Source organism: Platalea leucorodia, assembly GCF_965183815.1.
Source record: "Platalea leucorodia genome assembly, chromosome: 1".
Taxonomy (NCBI): domain Eukaryota; kingdom Metazoa; phylum Chordata; class Aves; order Pelecaniformes; family Threskiornithidae; genus Platalea; species Platalea leucorodia.
The window spans coordinates 73390968-73412847 of NC_138823.1; the positions used below are offsets into that span (position 1 = coordinate 73390968).

At 37.8% G+C, this 21880-nt stretch overlaps 1 protein-coding gene across 6 annotated transcripts in view; it reads right to left on the minus strand.

The window, feature by feature from the left end:
• RPRD1A (regulation of nuclear pre-mRNA domain containing 1A) overlaps window positions 1–21880 on the minus strand; it is a 48431-nt gene that overhangs the window by 12856 nt on the left and 13695 nt on the right. For 4 of the 6 annotated variants that reach the window (XR_014228164.1, XR_014228165.1, XR_014228166.1 and 1 more), the window contains 2 exons: window positions 21572–21698; window positions 21298–21473 (listed from right to left, as the gene is read on the minus strand). Coding sequence is in view for 3 of the 6 variants with exons in the window: in XM_082311885.1 (XP_082168011.1) it covers window positions 21298–21473; window positions 21572–21698 (303 nt within the window). In the remaining 3 variants the exon portion in view is untranslated. Of the gene's footprint in view, window positions 1–18096; window positions 18184–21297; window positions 21474–21571; window positions 21699–21880 lie in introns of those variants that run through there. The other 2 variants (XM_082311886.1, XM_082311887.1) reach the window with 2 other exon arrangements.

Below are 21880 nucleotides of genomic sequence, written 5' to 3' on the forward strand. Positions count from 1 at the left end.
TACCTCCATTCAATCATGAAAGGTCCACAGTGACGAATATTAATTTATAAAATAAACCACTATTTAAAGATACTGATTTCATTAGAGAATGTCTATGGGACAATGATTTAATTTAAAGCATTTCAGGATGGCAGATATGAGCAGCAGCTCAAATGAAAGATGCCTGCTTGAGGTTAAATTTGGTCTCCTTGTGTTTTATTATCTGATACAGCACTTTTATCTGATTGAAAATTTAGCTATTATAATAAACTCAAAGCTACACATTTCCAAGAGATGCTTCAATTACACTGAATTCTTAAGTTTCAAATCTTGGCTGACAGAATGAAGTTTTGGAAAACTTCTGATGACAAGCAGTCAGGCACTTCAGAACAATTCTGAGCAATTGTGCTTAAACAAGTATTCAAGTTGATACTCTATACAGACACACTTAAAAGGGAAAAAGCAGAACAGTTTTGAAAATTAGAAAATAAAAAAATTAAATGGCTGCAGGCTTAGACATAGCTTCTTAAAGTTTCACCTATTCACAAATGACCTGAAGGAAATCTACATTAAAGGATATCAGGGTTCAATTTTAAAAGAATCTATGAATGAAAAATTTTGATGGTCTATTAGAAAAAACATGGCTTTAGCAATGCATTTAAGAACGGTTGTGTAAAGTCTTCAGGCTCAAATATTTACTGTACATAACAGCTGAACTGTAAAAATTGTGTACGCCAGACACACATTCCTCATTTCACGCAACCCTTGCCTGCAGGTCATTACAACAGTCTTGGTTCCAACTTCAGATTCCACATGTGCAACTCATCTTACTACAGCTAATGCTGTGGGGTGTTGAACCACAGAAACGTGGACTTTGATGTTCATTATTTAACAGAGACAAATGGACATCTTAAAGTATGAACATTCTGTAAAGCCAAGACTACATGTAACTATTCTGAAGATGAAAAGTGAATCCGAGAATGTAAGTAACACTGTAGGTCACTAGGTAGGGCATTTATCTATAACTAGCCAAGAGACCACTGTTTCAGATCCTTTTCTTTTGTCAAAGACAGATCTACAGAAAGTAGAACCATGAGACCTAGTTTTATTGTAGCAAGGCTAAGTACTAGTAGCAGTCTAATCCAAGCAGCAGAGAGCTTAAAGCAGGCTAATGTATATAGCTTTTGCAACTGCAGTGTAGAGCCACTCAGTGTTAACCTGTGAGCAAGAAAGAAAATGAATGAGAAGTGTTTGAATCAAAAGTGTTTTATTGACCCGAGATTGGGTATTAGCTATATTTCAAGTGAAATAAATAAAAATAATACAGATAGAGAAGACCTCAACTTTCTGCTACAGGCGAGCCCAGGCTGTTGACCTGGTTCATTTAAGTAATCTATCGGTGCAGGTCTATCTGTGCAAAACTGGTCTTGGATGTTTTGAACAAGCTGTTCAAACTAATTTTTTTTAAATTATTTATTTCTGTCTTTTATTTTCCCAGTTCATAAATGACTCCTATCCAACCTGAAGAAACAGCTGTGAAGGACAGCCACCTTACAATTCTAGAACAGTCTTACCTGAAGAGCATGTGGCTATTTCTTAAAGAGACTTTTAAAGAATGGTTCTCAAAATAAGCCAAGAAATGCCAGGGGGTCATCCAATGTGTGTACATTTTAATACATTTTATCAGCTAGACAGTTTCATATTACACTTGTCAACTCATTCTCACAATTTCATTAAGTAGGTTGAAACATCCACTTTAGAGACATGGATTCTAAAGAAGAGGATTTAGTTACAGCTCAAAGATAAGCATTCACGAACCTGATTTGCTTTAATGTAGTTGAAAGTGCTCAGCATCACTTGAGAATTGAAACTATACTTTACTTGACTAATGAGAATAATTATCTGTGTAAGACAAACTATTGATATGCTGCATGGTAATTTTGGTTTTCTCTCCTTTCGTGAGCGTGAAATAGATACTTCAAACGCAGTGTTTAGTGATGGGGATGGGAGCGTGAGAAAGGTAAAGCTGGAAAGGGAGAACTACACAGCAGCAGTAGATATTCTGGCTTACTTCTTGAAACTGCCCCTCATATGTCCTGTGGGAATATCTCCAATGAAAACTCTACCATGCAAGAAGCAAGCAAGCAACTGCACCCCTTCTACAGCCAACAAGAAAGGAGCAGAATCTTCATTTCCTAACAATGCACATAGATACAAGTTCTATCATTTAAAAACAGTGCTTACCCTCATGCTTTAGTATTAAAATATTATGATGAGAAAGTTTTGCGTAAGGGAAGGGATACCAATAGAAAGCATAGAGCAATTATAAGAAAAATTCACAATGTAAAAGACCCTTATCAAACAACCAATTTGAGGCAGCAAATTTGGCACATCCACCCATTTTTGACATTACTTACCCAATTCTGAATTGCTCAAATAGCTAGTTTTATTTTATAATAAAAAGGGTGTAAAAAGAGGTTGTCAGGGCAGAAATTATGAGCAACCAGAGCAGAAAAAGTCTATAGAGAAAGCAGAACACAGAACAAGTAAACAACATTAAAATGAACAAGGAAAGACATGTACAGTCTTTTTCCTTAAGTTTTCTTTCCCATTATGAACTATTTTCCCAAAAGCCTGCAGCTTGCAATAACCCCACTAATGCACATCCTACTGAAAAAAGAAAACATGTACCAGAGGTTAGCAATCATTTCTATCTGAAATGTCTTAGCTTTTTAAAACATCTTTCATCCATTCAAGCTATCTGTATTTCATTAAAAAGGTCTTTAAAATTATTATTCTGGTTTATATAGAAGCTCTAAGAGTACCTGTGGGGTCTTCTGTTTTGTAGGTCTGTATTTCTATCCAGTTGTGGATGAAGTGACCTTGGAAGATCAGGTCATCAGAACATAATAAGTTAAATGTTGTTAATGTATTACTAAGATATTTACAAATGGAATCATGAGTAATTCAGTAGACATGTTACAGAGGAAAATGCAAATAATGTGAAAAAATCTTTCGTTTTTTCAATTTTAATCCAATTTTTAATAAATGTGTAGTTTTGGAATGGAGGGGAACACAGGGAAGAATAATTGTTTACAAAGCACAGCATTTCAGATTCCCGATAAAGATTCTAATGACTGAGTTTCTGACTATTCAGTAGGCAGCAATAAAATATCTGAACACAGGTACTCTTCTTCATCAGTTCTTTTACTGTTTTTCCTAAACTGGTTATTTGGGTTTCCAGAGTGTTGAAAAAAATGGAATTATACAGAGTAGTAAATCACTTAAATTCCCTGTTTTGTCATGTGCTTCTTGCATGTCAGTATGCAAGTCACTTCGGTACATTTTCACCAGGTACAGTACCCTGGGTTTTTCTGCATGACAGACACTCCAAATTTCTCTCTTATTCATACAAAATTCACTCTCACAAACTTGATACTGTTTTAAATTTGTATCAAAGGTTCCAGAGAAAAACTCAGGCTCTACTTCCATTTGTACAAGCTAAAATAAGAACCTAAAATCTTTTAAAATGTTGTTTTTCCTTACAATACCTCAGGAAAGCAGAGAAGTACAAGGGTTTTATCAGATTTGATGTCCAAATTGCAAAATAATTACATCTGTCTCATTTCGCTGGTGAGCTGCTTCAAATTCCCTGAGAAAACAAGACCTGAAGTAGCAATGGAGACTACTCTTGCTGCAGAAAAGGGCTTACCATTGTGGCAAATTGACTTGAATACAAATTGAATATACGTGGCTTGTAGGGCAATTTAAGAACTTTTAAAACACTTGTCCATCTCTTCCCTACTTGTTCAGTAAACCATTATGACTGGTCTGTCCATAAGCTCATGTTTCCAGATCTCTTGTAAACATGATTTAAAAAACCAACCAACCAACCAACCAAACCCCAAAACCACCTATGCCTAGCATCTGATGACTGGGACTTCCATCAAGGGAAACAAAACCAGCAGGTCTGAACCTACAGCTAAAGTTCAGGCAAGAGCTGGATCAAGTGGCTGGCACAGCAAAACCAGCCTGCTAGGACATGTTTTAAGATTTCTGGTCTGCTGGACACAATCAGTTGTGGGGTAGAGTAAGCGTTTAAGAAGAACAACATAAATGCCCTGTGGGTATATGTTTCCAGCCTGCTATGAGGGAGAGGGCTTGAGTATTAGGCCTGGGTATGCCACTTTGCTTTCAGTCTGCAGTGCAACTGTCATGCAAAGGGGCAACATTTCCCCCATGTAGGAAGAGAAACGTATGATAATGAACAGCACTAAATCCAAGGTACGCTTATGGTAAATGATTTATGATTTAACCATGGCTTATAATAAAATATAGACTTGCACCCAAACTTAAAATACCATCTTAAAGAGTGACCATAAATGTCACCATGTAGTCATTTTTTTTTTTTTTTTTTCCAAAGGGCTCACCTTGAAAGGTAAAAGGTTATTTCTCTACTGGCACCCTGCAGGTGAAAAAAATCAAGCTAGCCAGGCACCGCAAGTTAGCAGCCCAGATGAGCCCCTCAGTGACTCCCAACCAGCTCTAGCATGTCCTTAGTATTGCAGCAACAACTGAGAGAGGGCAAGTAACTGCTGATAGCGCAGAGAGAGCACAGCTGTCCCTCCTTCCACAGATAAAAAGAACCTACAAAACCACGCTTTTGCCACTGTTCAGGGAAAGTGACTTGCTCGCAGCTACGTTATCAAGAGGAGTCAAGACAAGGGGGCCAAGTAAAGCCAGCAAAAAACTCCTCCTCACACTCATTCATACGTAGGTTGAAAACTGCAACTGTGTAGGGCTTATTTCATTACGTTCCCAGACCAACTGAACTTTGGAGGAGAAAGTTCATTGTGCAAAATGGCAAAACCTGACGTAGCATTAAAGCGTGCTAGACACTCAAATATTGGAAGAAAAAATACTGTTAAACACACACGTGCCATGAAAAAGCGGCAACACGCTTTAACAAATCAGTCTGCACGCAGCAGCATGAGAGAAAGCTTTTCTGCCACGAAACACTCTGCAGGCTGTGTAGAACACGTCTCCTGCGGAAACTGTTCTAATGCAAGTCTGGACCTCGCAGAGATGTCAGAATTGTACGGCATCCCTCCCTCTGCTGCAGCACGGAGAGCCTGCCTGCTCTCCCTCACAACAGTTCGTCTGGGTGTTTACGTTTTTGGTAGCGTTGTTTATATAGGCGTTCTAATGAAGTTCAGTATTTTCCAGCAACTTTCTCCAACTGAAACTTGGGCACTGGCTCACATGCAGAAAATAAATTTGCTCTAAATCTTAAATCACATAATACAATTATGATTTCTTAAATTAACAAATACATATTTAAATGCTAAGCCTTTACATTTGTATTTTAGAACTGAAGATAGCTAAAACCTAGATTATACATTTGGGTCTTTATTAATTTTGGTGTTTAAGAGTAGCTTCCGTAAACTCTCTTGCTCTTTTAGTTATTATCTAACTGGATGTTAGCTATTCAGATACCAGAAGACAATGAATACTTGCAGGCAACTCCAAAACTGAAGTTTAAGTGATCAAGATTATTCTACAGCCCACATACTGAATTACCCTCAGAAGCCTAAGAATTATTGCTTACTGTTAGAAAAAAAACCCCTACTATTAAAAGTTAAAACCTACAGCTGCTATTGAGTGTGTACAATTTTTCTGATCATGTTGCATGAAAAAAACATTAATTTTCCACTGACTACAGTGGCTGTTATCCAGCATGGCTTCAAGGATTTGGGGCTAGGATATTTGCCAAGTTGTACATGCATACATAGAGTGCAGAGGACACGAATGGAATAAATGAGATGCTCCTAGTCAGCACAGTGACAGGAAGCTTCTCTATCTCGAACTGTAAGATTTGAAAAAAATTATGCTAATAATAGTTTTCTGTTTTGCATATGCATCAAAACAACAATTTTCAACTACCTGGCTTGAAAGCAGTTTCATGATCCTTTGGAGTCCAATCTTAGTAACACTGATTAGCCCGATAATAAAGCAGCACCCTTCTAGGACTCAAGGATTAGCACTAAGTGTAACAGCTCTACTGGAGCATGGGTTGGGAATAAAGGAAGATCTCGGTGTCCCACAAAACTACCCTGGATTCTTCTCTCTGCATAAAGCAGAAGATACTAATCAGCCAGGAGGTAAAAAAAAGAAGTTTTAAGGTGCTTCTTTCTAGAAATGCTGAGAACATGGGTACAAAATGGCTGCAGAAGAAACAGCCCATTACATTTTCAATGGCATTAGGATGACTTTTGCTTACAGGCACTGCAGCAAGAGAATGCATTGACAATCCATTTAAATTACAGGCGAGAAGCTAGGCAGGAAACCAAGAGTAGTGGCTTAAAGATTACTTTCTGGAGGGTAGCCTAATCACGTTCAATTTCTTGCTGCTGTCTGTGTTCTAAGACAGCACTACTGCACAAGAAGAAATCAAGAAAATCAGGAATTATTAGTGCTCGAGAGCAACGTGTTGCCTGAAAAAGTTCATGCAGGTTCCCCAGAACCAAACCAGCGTGTAGCGACTGTACTTTCTGCTTTGGGTTTGTACCTGCACCACTGTTTGTGCTTTATTCCATGATCTTTCAGCCTTAGGATAAAAAGGCTTTGAGATAACAATGCTGAGCAAGAACACTGAATTTCTTCCACAGATAAGAATATTATAAATAGGGACTTTCCGGTCCTACATCTTCAGGTAATGCCATAGCTAAGCACAGTAATTGTGTTACGGCCAAGAAAGCAAATTAATAGGTATACACATAGACAGAACTGAATTCTCCCTACAGAAGTTGCATTCAATATCATCCTAAGCCAAACGATGTGTTTTTCTACTGGAAATGGCACTCAGTTCACTACATGACCTGTGACAGCAAGTACAAGAAATGCCTGGCTTTCAAGATGGCATACTAAATTGTTTTGCTAAACAGTCAGTGTACGCAATACTAATTACAGTGATACAGCTTCTAGATCTAAATCGTTTAAAACGAAAGGTTGTTTAAGGTACCACTGGTTTAAAAAACAACAGCAGCAACAAAAATCACCACCAACAACAAAAAGTTTTCCTGGGGCAGAAAGCAGAAAATGGGGAAAGAGGAAAACATGATTTACGGGCACCCATGCAGTATCTGTTGCTTGCATTGGTTATTATGGAATCATAGATGAGTGAAAGACTGAAAAGATAGGCTGGAAGCTACCCATGAAATATCAGTTTAACTAAACTCCTAATTTTTTCTGGATGCCAAATGATTATCAGTATGTGGGATGCCAAATATTCCAGAATGGAAGTTGGTACAATGATGGCACAGCTTGCTCAATTTATCTATCAGATAAACTGGCCTTATAAATGAACCACCACCTTTTGACCACAGTGCGCTATGGCTGATGGATGTCAATTAACTCCATCAGAAAATGGGTAACTTAAAATGGGAGATTTTATGTTTCTAGAATAAATCTAGAATTTAACCAGGCTTCACCTTGATATTCTGAACTCTTAGGCAATGAATAGCACCAGCTTCAGCTTCACTGTTGAGCCTTGATGTGTAAGACAGCTAAGACGAGGTGGAGTGAGGGAAAGGAAGAGATTTTATATGAATGCAACGTTGTCAGTGTTTTCTTAGTGACCATGGTTTGAGGAGAAAGCAGAATAAGTGACAGTGCAGAAAAGAAGAAATAAAGCAACGGGTCAGATTACAAATAGCGAATTGGGAAGTGACGCAGGAAACGACCGATTTCTTAGCTACTGCCCTTGCAGAATCATTCCTCCTACTCTGGTAGTTACTAGCAACCTAGAAATAAATTACATTAAAACTTTTGTGTGTTTGAAACATTGCCAGGTGTAACACTTGGGGGAGTTATACCGTCTGCTCTGTCTTCTGCCTTCTACTGTCTTCACGATCAAAGGGCTCACATTTATCGAGATCAGGACAGCTCCGAGGCTTGTTTTTAAAGAAGTTACAAGGAGCTCAGCACTCCACATAAAATCCAAGGACTTGTTTACAGGCACAAATCTGGAACAAACAAACGATATTGTCCCTCTACCTCCTTTGCCGTCTGACGAATGAAGTACTTGGGCTGGAGTAAAACGAACCTTATCTGAATGCTATCGACTGAAGAGAAACAAAGGATGAAAAGAAATACACAATTAGGAATGGAAAGGGGTAATGAGAATCTAACATGTGAGGAACTAGAGAGAAGTAAGTATCTACTTGACCTCTAGGACCACAGTCAGATGTAAATCTTGCTTCTCCAGCCTTCTTCACATTGTTTTATTGCTATTTTTGACATGCCATTAATGTGTGATTTTCAGAATTGACTTCAAAACAAAAATATTTTGGTGGAACTCAAAGCTCAAATGCTTATCTCCAACCTTCAGTTCTGTGTCTTTCAAAACTTGATTCTCTCCCTCTTGCAATGTAATAAGTAACAAATCAGCCACTACACGTTTCCTACCCCCGAACTCTGAATGCATCAGAGCTTTAGAACTGTTGCATGTGCTGACTGTAAAACTGAACCTCCGCATCTGGTTTACAGGGCCTCAAAGATGGAGCAGCATACAAAAATCTGGTTTGGATGCATGGGGAGGAGGAAAAAAACAAAACAAAACAAAAAAAACAAAACAGAGGGAAGCATTTCATTTGCAGGAAGATCAAAGGCTTAATTTTACAGTGACTTCTATCTATTAGGTAATGCTGGCCTACACTTAAATCAAAGACTCACAGAATACCTTCAAATACTTCAGGACTTGTACTAAATCACAAAATACTGATTAATATTCCAGCCCTCTGGTGTACATTTACTGTAACTTCTACAATTATTTTAAAAAGCATGTGGCATTCTTTCTACTTCTCAGCTTCCTCCCTCACCCCCCCGTTACAAATGATGCGTACGCTATGGCAAACGCGTGCAGCTATGCAGAGAACTGATCTCTTTTGCACTGAGAAACCAGTCTGATTCAGGGGCTTAAGGCTGGGGCCAGATAATGCTGTTAACAGTAATTTATCTCCTCAGAGTCCTTATTTTGTCCACTAACAAAAACGTGAAACATATTTGTCTCTTATGTTAATTAAATTTTCTGTCCAAAAAGTCACAGTGCATTCCTCTCCTGCCCCTCAAAAATGCCATTCTCATTGGCTTAAAAAAAGTGGGGTTTTACAAGTTTGGTAGTGTAAAAGTGTGGAAACACAAGGAACTAAAATTCCTTTTTGACACTTAGACAACAGTGTTCCAATTATTCCCATTTAAATATGTACCATCCCATTTCAAATACTGAAGCTCTTCTTCAATTTGAAAAAGTTATGACAGCAGATTTTTCTTCATTTTCTTGATGGAGAAGTGTACTTTATTTGATAACTGTGCAAAAGGGTTTTTTTAAATCAATTTGAATTCATAATATATTTCTGAATTACCAAAACACTGAGAATTTAGAACCTGCTCTGAGGTCAATTTCACAGATAAAGAAAATTAAACAGAAAGATGCTTTTGTGAAAAACAAACAAGAATTTAATCTAATAGCAAATCAGGCAAGACGATAAAGCAGCTAGTGATGTTGAAGAGAGCAGCTCAAAACACTGGCTCTTCAGACTAACACTTTCAGAGAAATACTGTTTCAATCCTATTATCACATCCAAATATTTTACACCCTCAATAGTACCATTTATTCAAGACGAGGCAGCACAGTGGTAAAAGGACGTTCAGTGAATGGTGATGCTAATAGCTTCCTGTAAAGAAACGGCTAAATGTCCTAGCTCCATCCCAGTTAGCCCAATTCTCCATCCCACAGTAACTCCCACCCACTGTGTGCTCTCCAACCCTCCCCTCCCACCCCAATACCCCTTGATGTCTTCTACATTGCCCAACTATTCTTGTGGCAAAGAGCAGCGGAGGTTATGGCTGGTTCCACGCTACACAGGCCGACTGGATAGCAGACTGAGGGGAGGAGAGCTACTGAAGCATTCCTTTGGGCCCCTCTTCTGTCCACTTGTTCACAAAACTAATTTTATCAAACTTCTAAGGAACTGAATTATTAAGACTGTTTCCCTGTCAAAAGAAAGAAGAATTGACAGACTAGCAGCATGACTGCGACAGTCAAGTCCCCCAGGAAATCCGCCTACCACAATACCTATAAGCCTTCTGTAACAGCCATTCACTCTCTCCTCTTCCACCAATCACTGCCAGCAGTAGCTGAGAAGTGTCAGAAAAATGTTTTGCCCTCTAATCAAGTCAACTTAATGCACTTTGTATCTCAGAAATACATCTTCATACTACATTAGTAGAAGGAAGTTCCAAGACAACGGAAGAGTTCATTTACAGGACCTATACGTCATCCTGAGTTGTTTCCCTGCGTTCTGTTTCTCTTTGTTTCCATAATTTTTTGTCCACAGCATTCCAGATTCGGGCAGTGGAAAAACTTCACCAACAACTCCGAAGTATCCTTTTACTTTTGGCAAAACTGAAAAACATCGCAACTGCTTCAGCCTGCATGCAGAAGTAAATGTACCCTGGCCGTTCCTTTGATCTAGAATTACATTTTAGGGCAAGTGTAAGGACCCCTTCACACCCTTATTGGGCGATGTTGAGCACTCCTGTGACAATGATCTCCTCCCATTTCTCCCCAGCAAAGAGACCAATTCTCAGCAAGTGCAACAGATGTGGAATACATTATTTCCTCACTGCTGCTGAAATAGCTCTCCCAACTGCTCTCTTACTGTTCCATTACACCCCCCAGCATAACTAATGCATACAGCTTCAAGAAACAGTCAATAATGAGCTGGTGTTTTCACATTGTCCTCGGCTATGGTTTAATTCATAGCTTCCAAGTTGTTCTCCCCCTCTGCAGACACCTGTACCATACCCTGCTCAATCAGGGAAATCTAGGTATGAAGAAAATAATCCACCTTCTAGAACAACACATTTTGAAACAAGGTGCTAGGAAAAAAAAAGAACTAAGAGTTTGTGTGTGTATAAACATAAACATGATTGTAAATCTTAGCTTCCAAAGCCAATCAATGCAAGAATAAACACTTCTACCAAGTAGCTGTAGCATCGTGTGAAAGCCCTGCAGTTCTCTTCTTCCCGTTCCCCTCTCAGCATTTTGATTCAGAGCACACACATTGTGCGTCTGTTTCAGTATGGAGGTAAGCCTTCCAGATGGGCTTCTCCAGGGAAAAGGGCCATCATTGTTCGTGGAGATTAATTTTCAGAATCAGGCCAGTATTAACTAAACTACAGTTTCTAATAGCTGAAAGGAAACATTATTCAAAACTCTGTATTTCACCTGCATTCTTTAATAGAAAGATAAAGACAGTTTTTAAGAACTGGATTTTTCAGCAACAGCCCAGCTAAGAGAAGCATTGTTTTCCCTAACAGTTGTCATCTCTTCTTAGCTGGGGCTCTTGGCCTACTGCTCCACGAAGTGGCCTACTAGTCTGAGCTCTTTTCAAGAACCAGGAGTAGCCAGTTTTATAAAGTGTCTGGATTTTATTTTTTGAAGTAAAATTCCCCAGGTTTACTATACTGACTTAGACATCGGTGTAAGTGTGATGTTTTTGATCTATAAAATTCAGCTTCACTTTGAGTCCTACCAAACAGTAATTCTGCCCTCTACACTTAGCCTTAGCTGAAAAGATAGGGAAGCTACTAACTTCCATGATCTGCTACTTAAGCAATTAGCAGCAGTTACTTAAAAAAAGCACACTGGAGAGCTACCGGTCAAACAAAAAGACCTCACTACTGTGATATGTTAAAACTATCTGTTGGCTAATGTCTGTCTGCTTATTCCTATCCTTATTAAGAACTGCAGGTGGAGAATTTATAATAACAGAAAAGTTGAAGGTGTCCTTCAGATCATCAGTAGCTATTTGAAAAGAGCATACAGACCACAAAAGATGTCTGAAATGGTCACAATAAACCTTGTGACTAGTTTAGTAGGACCACTACATAAGATCATCATTAATTTAAACTAGGGAAACAAAATAGTTTTGGTGCCTGATTAAAGCAGCTCAACTATGAACTCATTCATTTTGATTCATATGAACTCAAATAATTTTGATTTGACAATGGAATTATTAAAACTAAAAATGATCCATATCTCAGTCATGCGAAATTCATATTAATTCTTCAATGTTCTTATTTTCAGTGATATTTTACCTATAACTGATGAATTTAGTAATAGATAAATTTCAATTCAAGCTCTGGGTTTCAAAAAAATCAACCATGGAAAGTGCACTCTCCCTACATACCACAAAATGTTGACATATTCTAAAACAAGAATATTTCACTCCTAATGCAAATTTTTTTTTAAATGCAAACAGGTTTTTGTCATAAAGGTATCACCTATATTTACTCATTAGTTTGCACCAGTTAATGTTTCTTCCACTAAGAACTTTACTTTCACCTATGCCGACATTAAAATACAACTAATAAAAGGTAATTTATTATTTCATTAACAGGCTCTCAAAATATTTGCCACTTCAGACCATTACAGAAGCTGATGAATTGTCTTCCTATGTATACGTGAGGACATAGGTAAATATGAGCACTCTGCCCAAGATGTACAGTAACTACACTGGATGCAAATTTTCTTTAAATGCTGGCTCATGAACAGCTAGTTGTTGTCCACTTGCGGACTGTTTCCTTGCTGTGCCCATTCCAAGTTTTCAAAAAGGTATCAGCCCTGTCCACAAATGCATGAGTGCTACTACGTTCTGCATCGGATTTCATGCAAATAATTTTTTCTGTCTAATGCTATACTGGTTTTAAGTGGAAACATAAAAAGTTTGTGAGATAGAATGAAATCTGCTTTGTGTTGTTTCAGGAAGGCTGAGAGAAAAGGCAAGCTGATGTTCTAGCCATTTCTCTTCCTTCTTCTGTCAGAGATTCCTAGAAGCACTTCTCGTCAGCCCTTCCAATCAGCCAGCCAAATCACTCTCAGAAATGCAGCAAAAATCTAACTACCAGTATAGGTCATAGTAAAGAGTAACTTGAGTGCGGTCCTTCCTTTAGGCTTCATATAGAAGCTTGTTAGAGCAAAAAATTTATAAAAAAGTTTCTAGATCTTAATGATGGCAGAAAAATTTTCCAAGTGTAACTTTTGACTATCAGCCTAACGACACAGGCTTTAATTAGGACACAATTTAAAGACAACACTAAGGAGCACAGCGTTTGAGTTGAACACAAGTACCTCGAATACACATAGGCTTATTTTCCTGTTAAACAGAACTGCTGGAAGACATTAGCTAAAGCAACAGATTTCTACTGTTTTGTTTATACAAGGCATCTCAAATCGTGGAGCACAGCTTTCTGATAGCTCCCCTTCCCTTTCCATCCACAAGGTTCAGTTTCTTTTCTGAAACTAGATTACAAACATTTCCTTTGTAACTCTCAAACTGAGTGAGAAAGCCCAACGTTTACTCTGTGTAGTTACTACCTGTCATTCCAGTGTAGTCTTACGTTTCTATTTAGAGTTGCTTCAACAAATAACAGTTCCAAAAGCAAGTTTCTAGTTGTGGGAGGGTTACACGCAGGCTTTACAGTTCTGCCGACTTGGTATTCACAATACAGATTAAAAAAATATGTTCTTAAAATTTAATAGGTCTAGCCACACAAACATCAGAATTTTAAAAAGTCTAAACAGCAACAATATTAGCATGGGAAATTAAGGCTTGTAGAAAAAGCGTAGTCTTAACTTGAAAAGACATTGCTACTACTGACATACGTAGGTGCTACAGTTTCAGTATTTACATCCAGTTCTTACATCCATTTCTTATATCCAGTTGTGTTTTTTTTTTCTTCCAGCAAACATCTGATCAAAGCAAAGGGAATGTCTGCTGCAGAAAGCACCAAAGTCACTTGCCAATCTACGGCTGTCCTTCAAAAACTTAAGAAGGTCTAGATAGAGCACTGATTATTCTGTTTTCAATTTCCCATCATCTCAGATGTTTGCACAAAAACCGAATCCATTACATACCTGCAAAACTTGTTCTTCTGAGGATGAAACAAATAGATCCATTCATTTTGGTTAACAGTATCAAGTTTTTGGCTTGCAACAGCCAGGAACATTCTGTCTAAAAGTCTCATAAACAACAGCAAGTCCCACCTAGATAAGACCAATATCTTCTCTCAATATTTTTTAATGAGGAATTCAAAAGGTACCTCAATGGTATTAAAGTACCTGGATCTTGTACCTCCTCTTTTTTCTTTTTCCTTTCAAATAAAAAGTAACAGGTAAGCTGCAAAGTGATGGTTAAAAAACCCTACCCTTCACAAATCATAAGGGTGAAACTGGTAAAAAGTTTTATAAATACAAAAGTTGTAAATTTTTATTACCCCGTTTCAAAAGCAGAGCATCTTCAATGTGACAAGCAATGCTTTAGAACATGATGGACTGAAGAAAAAGGTTATCCTTACTTTACAAAGATGAGCAAAGTACAACCTACAACCTGCCCAATCTGTTAGAAAATCCAGGATTTATACTCAAATACCTGGTAATTCAATTTAGAAAGTGGAAGTCTTCAAGTGTTTCTGTTGCTCTGAATGACAACATAGAGCTCTGAAGTCTAATACTCTTTCAGGTACAAATTGAGAAACTATGTACCACGGTATCTGAGGCTGCAGTCGTTAAGTTACAATATAAAAAGGGAATATTTATTGCTCAAGTACAGAGAGGTTGTAAGCTTGTTATAAGAAATGGGGCAAATAAGCATTATTCTCATAAAATGGGTACAGCACAGCAGAACAAAATGCACTGACCACTTGACTTTGCTTTGCTGTGTTTGATGTAAGGCTGCTGTTCTCCACTTTAGTCCAGCAAATTACTTCTATAACACAACCTTTACAACTGTATCTCCTGCCATTGAAAAAAAACACTCATTCAAATAAAAGAACCACCACATTTAAAAGACAGGTTAGCAACCTGTAAGCATGCTTAGCAAGCCTACTTCTATCGCAGATAAGAGACACAACCCATGTCTCATTTTAAACATCCCCTCATGTTCTTTAACTTCTAACCTAATAAACCTTAAGGAGAGATGAGCATTGCAGTGATTGCTTAATCCTCCCCAGTCGTCTTCAGGTAGATAATCCAAACTACTGAGCTTACTGAAGTTTGGTTGAGGTTTTTTTGGAGGGGAGTTGGTTTTGGTTTTGTGATTTTTTTAGGGGTTTTTTGTTTTGTTTTTTAAGAAACACTAAAACCCCATTGACTGTATTCACTAAAGGACTTGCACTGTGCAACTCAACTTTAAGATAACAGAGCATTTATACTACACAAAGCACCTCACACGGCCATTCAAAGCCAACCTATGAGCAAGGGCTTTGAACCAATCTACACAAATCTCGAAGCAGAGGCCTGTTTCTGGATCACATTCCACTTAGTACAGGGTAGAAATGGGGATAACTAGAATGAAAAGAATCAGTCCATTAGAGATCCTTAGCCCACATTTCCCACCTGATGGTTAAGAGCTACATACGTTTCTCTAAAAACAGTTTAAGTTACTTCAAATTGGCCCCCAAAAGAAAGAAAATAATTCTGGAGAAGGCTCTCCTGCCTTTTTTTATTATAAAGAGATCCACAGTCATGCTCCCCTCAGCCCAAGAATATCCGGATCGATTCAAACACCTCTTTCAGCAGAAGTCATATACTCCCTGGACTGGAAGCACTGTCAACCCAGCTTCAATTTCTGAAGCTGTAACCCTGAACAGAAATGAATGTGATGGCTCATAATGTCAAGAGACTACACAACATGGTCTGTTTGGTATCACTACAGGGAGTCTTCTGCTGCCAAGCATATATCAGATCTTAAATACTCAAAACAGTCCTGATGAGCATGGATGAACTTTATTGCCCGCTTCCTGATATTTGCTGGCTACCAGTTCTGTAATCATCGCATTGTTAGCAGCAGGTACAGCACAGCTCAGTTCTAACTCAAGATTTGAGTTACTGTGGTGCTGCCACGTTCATGCTGGTACTTCCCCTACAATGCTGCAAATTCCACCCCATAACAGAAAGCAGCGTAGGATTCATGCTACAGATCAATCTTCCTCAACTTCAACCAAAGCTCAGCAAAATACTTTAACTGCTCAGCTGCAAGGTTATGAAGAAATGAATCCTAATTATTTTAAGTGGACTTGCAAAGTAAGCAGCACTACTGAATATATTACCCTAAGTTCATCTGGCACTGAAAGAAAGAAGCTGGCATACAAAGGTACTAGGTATAAGGGGTCTAAAAAACAAACAAACAAACAAAAAACAGCAAGAAAAGCACTACACCCTGTGATAACATGAAGGCCATGGTGGAGGGATATCCATCCAGTCTTGCACTGAGAAACAAAACCTAAACCCAAGAGGCCTGTTATACCACTGCCATCCCCAAATTCTTTGCTTAACATTTTTGTCTGCATTTGAAACATTAAGCTGGAACTGAACAGGAAAAAAAAAAAGCCTTTGACTCCATAGCTACACACTAGGATGACTAACTGCTTGCGATTTACTCATAAAATCCAATGACAAAATTAAACCCTCTAGGAAGACAAGTCAAGCTATATTGAGCTATAAAGCTCAATCATGAAATAAAAGTGCATTGAACATATAATATTCTCTCAACATGCTAAGAAACCACAAACAATTATAACCAGATGTGTGAGTGCAAGGATATGAATATTGTTTATACAGCTGTAGAAAATAAGGAATGCAAGATGGCAACATCATCAATAAAAGTGTCTTAATTAAATGCAAGCTGCTAAAACACAGCAGGCCTCCCAGGCTAGCATTTCCTTCATAAAAATTTGGATTTAGTGACAAGATGTTCCCCCATTTACAGTGGTAAGTTTACAGAAACAGTATGTAAGAAACTGGGTCATCTAGTATATGCTAAGTGTAGCGATGCTATGTTTTTCCATAACATGAAAAGGAAGGTGAGAGGAGGCTGTCTTGTTTTTATAGAAAAAAGTCATATGATCCCCTGCCCACACTTGTTAATAAGTTGTGTAAGATTTTGAACTATCAAAGCCTTTATTTGAAATTTACGCAGAGTCTATTTACTCTCTAATCAATGAGATTGTGGAAAAGGCAAAAGCAAAGCAATATGAAAAAACAGTAAATAAAGTCATTCTCTTGTTCATGTCATCCCTGTATTTTTAAGGCCACATTAATTCTAGAATGTCTACAGGACAGTCTTTATCACAAGGAGATTAGCACACCTGGGTATTAATTTATGTATACCTAATTCTCTGTTCCTGCATAACATAAAAAGCTCTTTTAATCAGCCTTGAGTGAGATCAACAGATCAACCAACAGTTCTGTTCAAAAACTAGGGAACAGGCAGGGAGGTAGGAGGGGAACACAACAAGGAAGCTTAGAGGGAAGAGTCAGCCAAAGTAGTAGAAAACAGGGAATTATATTAGTCCTCAAAGTTCTGAGATAAGAGTTCCTACAAAAATCTTTCTGCAAAATGTTCAATTTTCTCTAGGAGATAGAATCACATCTACCTATAAATTCTATACAAGTTTCCATATACAGCTACAGTACACTGAACCTTAAATATTTATACCTTTCAATAACTTACAAAAGTGAAGGGGAAATGCTATTTAGGACAATCCTAAATTTGAGGGGGGCTCTAACAGGGCATAAGAATAATTCTAAAATACATCTCTGTTACCTACAAAAAAATGTAAGATAGGTGTACATTAGCAAAGTTCTTCATTGTGCTTGTGAAGGACAAGTTCTACATCCACCACTTCTCATTTCTGATGTTTATGTAAGCCCAAGAACTAGAGTGTAAATTAAAAAGCGAAAGTCTGAAAGTCTTGTTTTCACAGCTCTTTCCTTTTGGTAATGGCAGCTTCAATGCAAGTGACACCCAAACTTCTGCATTTGGAATTTCAAATGATTTAACCGAAAGGACTTGTGAGTTTTAGGAACAACCATGTGAAGGTTTTAACCCTCGAGAAAAATGAATCACAGTGGATAAATACTTATCCATCTCAGGCATAAACTCAGTAATGTTTGTGAGAATATAGATGAAAATAGCAGAGGTTTGGTATGAGTAGTTATAGAATTCCTCCTCTTCAGTTTTCAAAAACAACAGACAATACAAGATTTTGATTCTTAAATTTATTTTTAGCAGGATGTGTGTACTAATGGATGGTGACATCATTAGAAGATAGGTCCATGTCCACCACCTGCAACAGAAGCTAGACAGATGTTAAAGAAAACAATTTAAGAGTTAAAGATGACACTACTTACCCAGAGCAGACTTATGAAAGTCACCTACTAAGCAGTACAGTTAGCTTTTGATGCAGACATGATAGCTCATATTATTTATCTGTTGTCAAAATTTCCTGTCAAGATTTAATGCATACATTACCTTGATTTTGATGGGCATCATGCACTTCTGTTTAGAAATAACTATTAGAGAAACTCTTATTTTTTAAAAAAGTACTCATGGAAAGACTGGTTATTCAAAGTTACTTACCTGTAAATTTTCTTCAGAAGATAAAAGATCTGCAAATTTAGGTCTAAAGCTCCCAGCTAAAGTTTAAAGTTAGCAAGAATCCGCTGGGAATTCAAATTCTAATACTGTTAAACCAGGTCAACAGCAGGTAACGTTTCTAGATTCTACTAAGAATACAACCACTTGTGTCCTACCGTACCGGGGTGTTTGACAAAGCAATAAGGTAGGATCTCAGCAATATACTTACAGATGGGTGATACTAATTCAGAAAGAAATGAAGACTTGGTACGTTACAACCCAGAGACCATGTTATACTCAAAAAAAAAAGTCAATAGCCAGAAGTCTAACAAAGGAAACAAGCTCATCTAGAACAAATTAAATTTCACCAGAAATTAATCTTGAGCAGCAAAACCTAGGGACAGACAGTCCAGGAAATACATTCTCAAAGAAATAGGTGACAGGCCCTTTCCCAGTGCTACTTCAAATGAGAAGCCAAGAAGCAAGGCTCGATCTGAGGTATGGTATTTCCCAAGACTGTAAAAAGAGTCCTTGCTTCAGAAAACAACTGCATCTGGCTACAGGTATTTGGTATTTACATCAGAAGATAGCCATTTCTTAAAAATAAAATAAAATAAATAAAAAAAAAAACCAACAAAAAACACCAGAGAAACTAAGTCATCTGGCCCTGCAGACAGTATCACGAAGACATCCTGATCTTACATTTCAAAACTTCAGAATGTTTATCAGGCTGCACTTCCAAAACCAAAAGGCACTACTGGTAGTGAGCATAAAGTCACTTCACTCAACGCAAGTTTAGAAGCTTGATTTTAAGGTTCTTGTTCTTTACAATCTCTTGGCTCATAGCTCTTTATTAGTACCTTGGGTTGACACCATCTTGGCTCACAGTTCTTTATTAGTAACCTGCATTTATACCACACTGACATTCTTACAGTATACCTCAACATCCTAGGACTTCATCTGTTTAAAACAGACTGCTACAGATACTGAAGACTGGCTCCTGCTTTCTGAAGAAAGACCTCTGAAACCAGTCTAAAACCAGAAGGGTGCTGTATTAGAATGAGATTCTTTAATAGTTTAAATAATTCAGCCAAGAAATCCAGTTTTACGGACCATGATGTCCTGGGAATAAGCAACTGCTTTCTCTTACAGCTATGAACTCTTTGATCTAGTAATATCAGGAAATTAAACTGGTTTGCATTTGTTGAAAACAACCAACAAGAGTGGAATCTGTTCACAGCTGCACTCCATTTGTAATTTCTGATTAATCAAGCTTTTTTTTTTTTTGTCTGAAGGACTAAGTCACTGCCTTTTGAGCAACTTACTATCCCGGTGGTCTACTATACCTAAACAGGGTCTAATTGCTGGTAATGATCTACAAAAAGAAGCAAGTGTCTCAAGACAATCAGTGCTACACTGGTACTGCGAGAACTTGTCCTTCAAACACATCACACAGACAGAGGAAAGGTAGGGCAGGTGATTAAAAGCTTATGGCTTCTTGTTTTTTAATCTTCCAGGTTCCATTGTACAGTTGGATCAGTTGCTACTGCAATCAGCACTACCGTGCATACTATCTATCTTACGTGAAGTTGGTTGATATTCTTCCCACAGGATAAACACAGTGAAGTTGATAGGAAGAACCTTCATCAATTGCTTTTCTGTGAGGCACAGAGCAAAGGAAGGAAGTCAGGAAATAAGAGTAGTCTAGGAATGACACAACTGCTCTGAATGATCACTTCAGATACATTGTGAACAGCATTTTCCTGAACAAAGACACCACAAAATCAGAATTTAAGTTATGAAGTTATAAAAGGGCAAAGAAACCACAGAGTGAAGAAAATGTTCTTGACAGGCCTGTATGATATGAAACATGAAGAGCAATTGATTTGTGCATCATGCAAGGACTACATGTATATGCTGCAGTTACAGGGCACCGCAACTGTTCAGCTATCTCCCCTTGCAAAAGGGTGCAGCTTCAGTTCTATTGCTGTAATACCCAAGCTAGCGCTGGAACCTATGTGTCAAAGCTGAGACAAGGGATTTGGGAAGCAATGGACATGAAATTATGGGCCTATTTAGCATACGTGGGATGTTCAATAGGAGGCTTGACAGTATTGTGTGGTAGGAAAGGAAAATAGATGACTGGTAATAGTGAAGAACAGAATAACTTAGGGGATCATTTGCTCATAATGAGCTGTTCACTCTGCATCCTTCTTTTATTAATGATTTGTCCTGTCCCAATGGTGCTAGTGCTAAAAATGCTGCTAACCAGCTGTGTTAGAGGCTGTAGAACCTAAAACTACATTTTACTGGGTTTAATGTATGCTTGAGTCAAGTTAAAAAGTTGTGCTGAAACCAGGAATTGAATTCTTATCCTTCATGTGGCTTCACAAACCTCCAACTACTGGAAAGACCATTCTATTTACAAAAAGGATATTAAACAATGTAATACATAACTAAGACTTACAACAACGAATGAAAAGAACAAGAAAAAATTTACTCTATGAAGAATTAAGTTTGTACCATTCAAGATTAGACTTTCTAACTGTACTACTAAAACTAAGTCTGTACATACAATGAAGACTAAATAGGCTAAAAAACAGAAAGACAAACACTGAAGTGATTACAGTTGTAACATTACCTAATGTTGAGCTGGTTTAATAGATTCAGAACACTAGAACCAAAAAAAAAATCTTGTTAAAAATGTGCTGGAAGCAAAGACCTAACAGTGGTGATTAAATATTTACCTTTGGAGAGAAAATTTGTTTAGGCAAACTAAAAACATTTGCAAGAACAAGCTTTAGTGAAGAATGGACTAAAACAAAACATTACGCACTTCCAGCTTATGTTCTTTCTCTGCAAGGAATTCTTTTTGACATCGGAGAAAGTCCGACAACATTCGAGTTAGCTGTTTTCTATCATCTATTTCAGCTGCCAACCTGCCATTGTAATCCGCCAGCAACATACATGCATCATCTACCATTTTGGAAAGTTGCTCTCCAGATTCCTTATCTAAAAAGCAAGGAGAGAAAAACAAGTAAAGCATGATTTCATTATACACTGTTAAGTTCTCAGAACAGCATTTCAGTTACTGGATCCCCAACCCTCACCTGTTATTCTGTCTAACAGGGACACATCTTGCACCTCTATAGGCAAAGAAGCTATTCTCTGATGAACTGCTGCATCCCCAGAGGCAGCGTTTTCTAGTTCTTGTAATGCTCTAATGAGATCTGTGGTCTGAAAAAAGCATGCAAGATTGAGAACTAGTTTAAATAAACAGATCCTAGTACAAAACAGATTTTCACAGTAAGCTTATGGAATCAGTTTGAAGGTAATTTTAAAAGCATTTATGATATCAGCATTATAGCAACGCTCTATCCTGTCTCAGACTGAAAACAAAAGAAAACTAAGCCATTAAT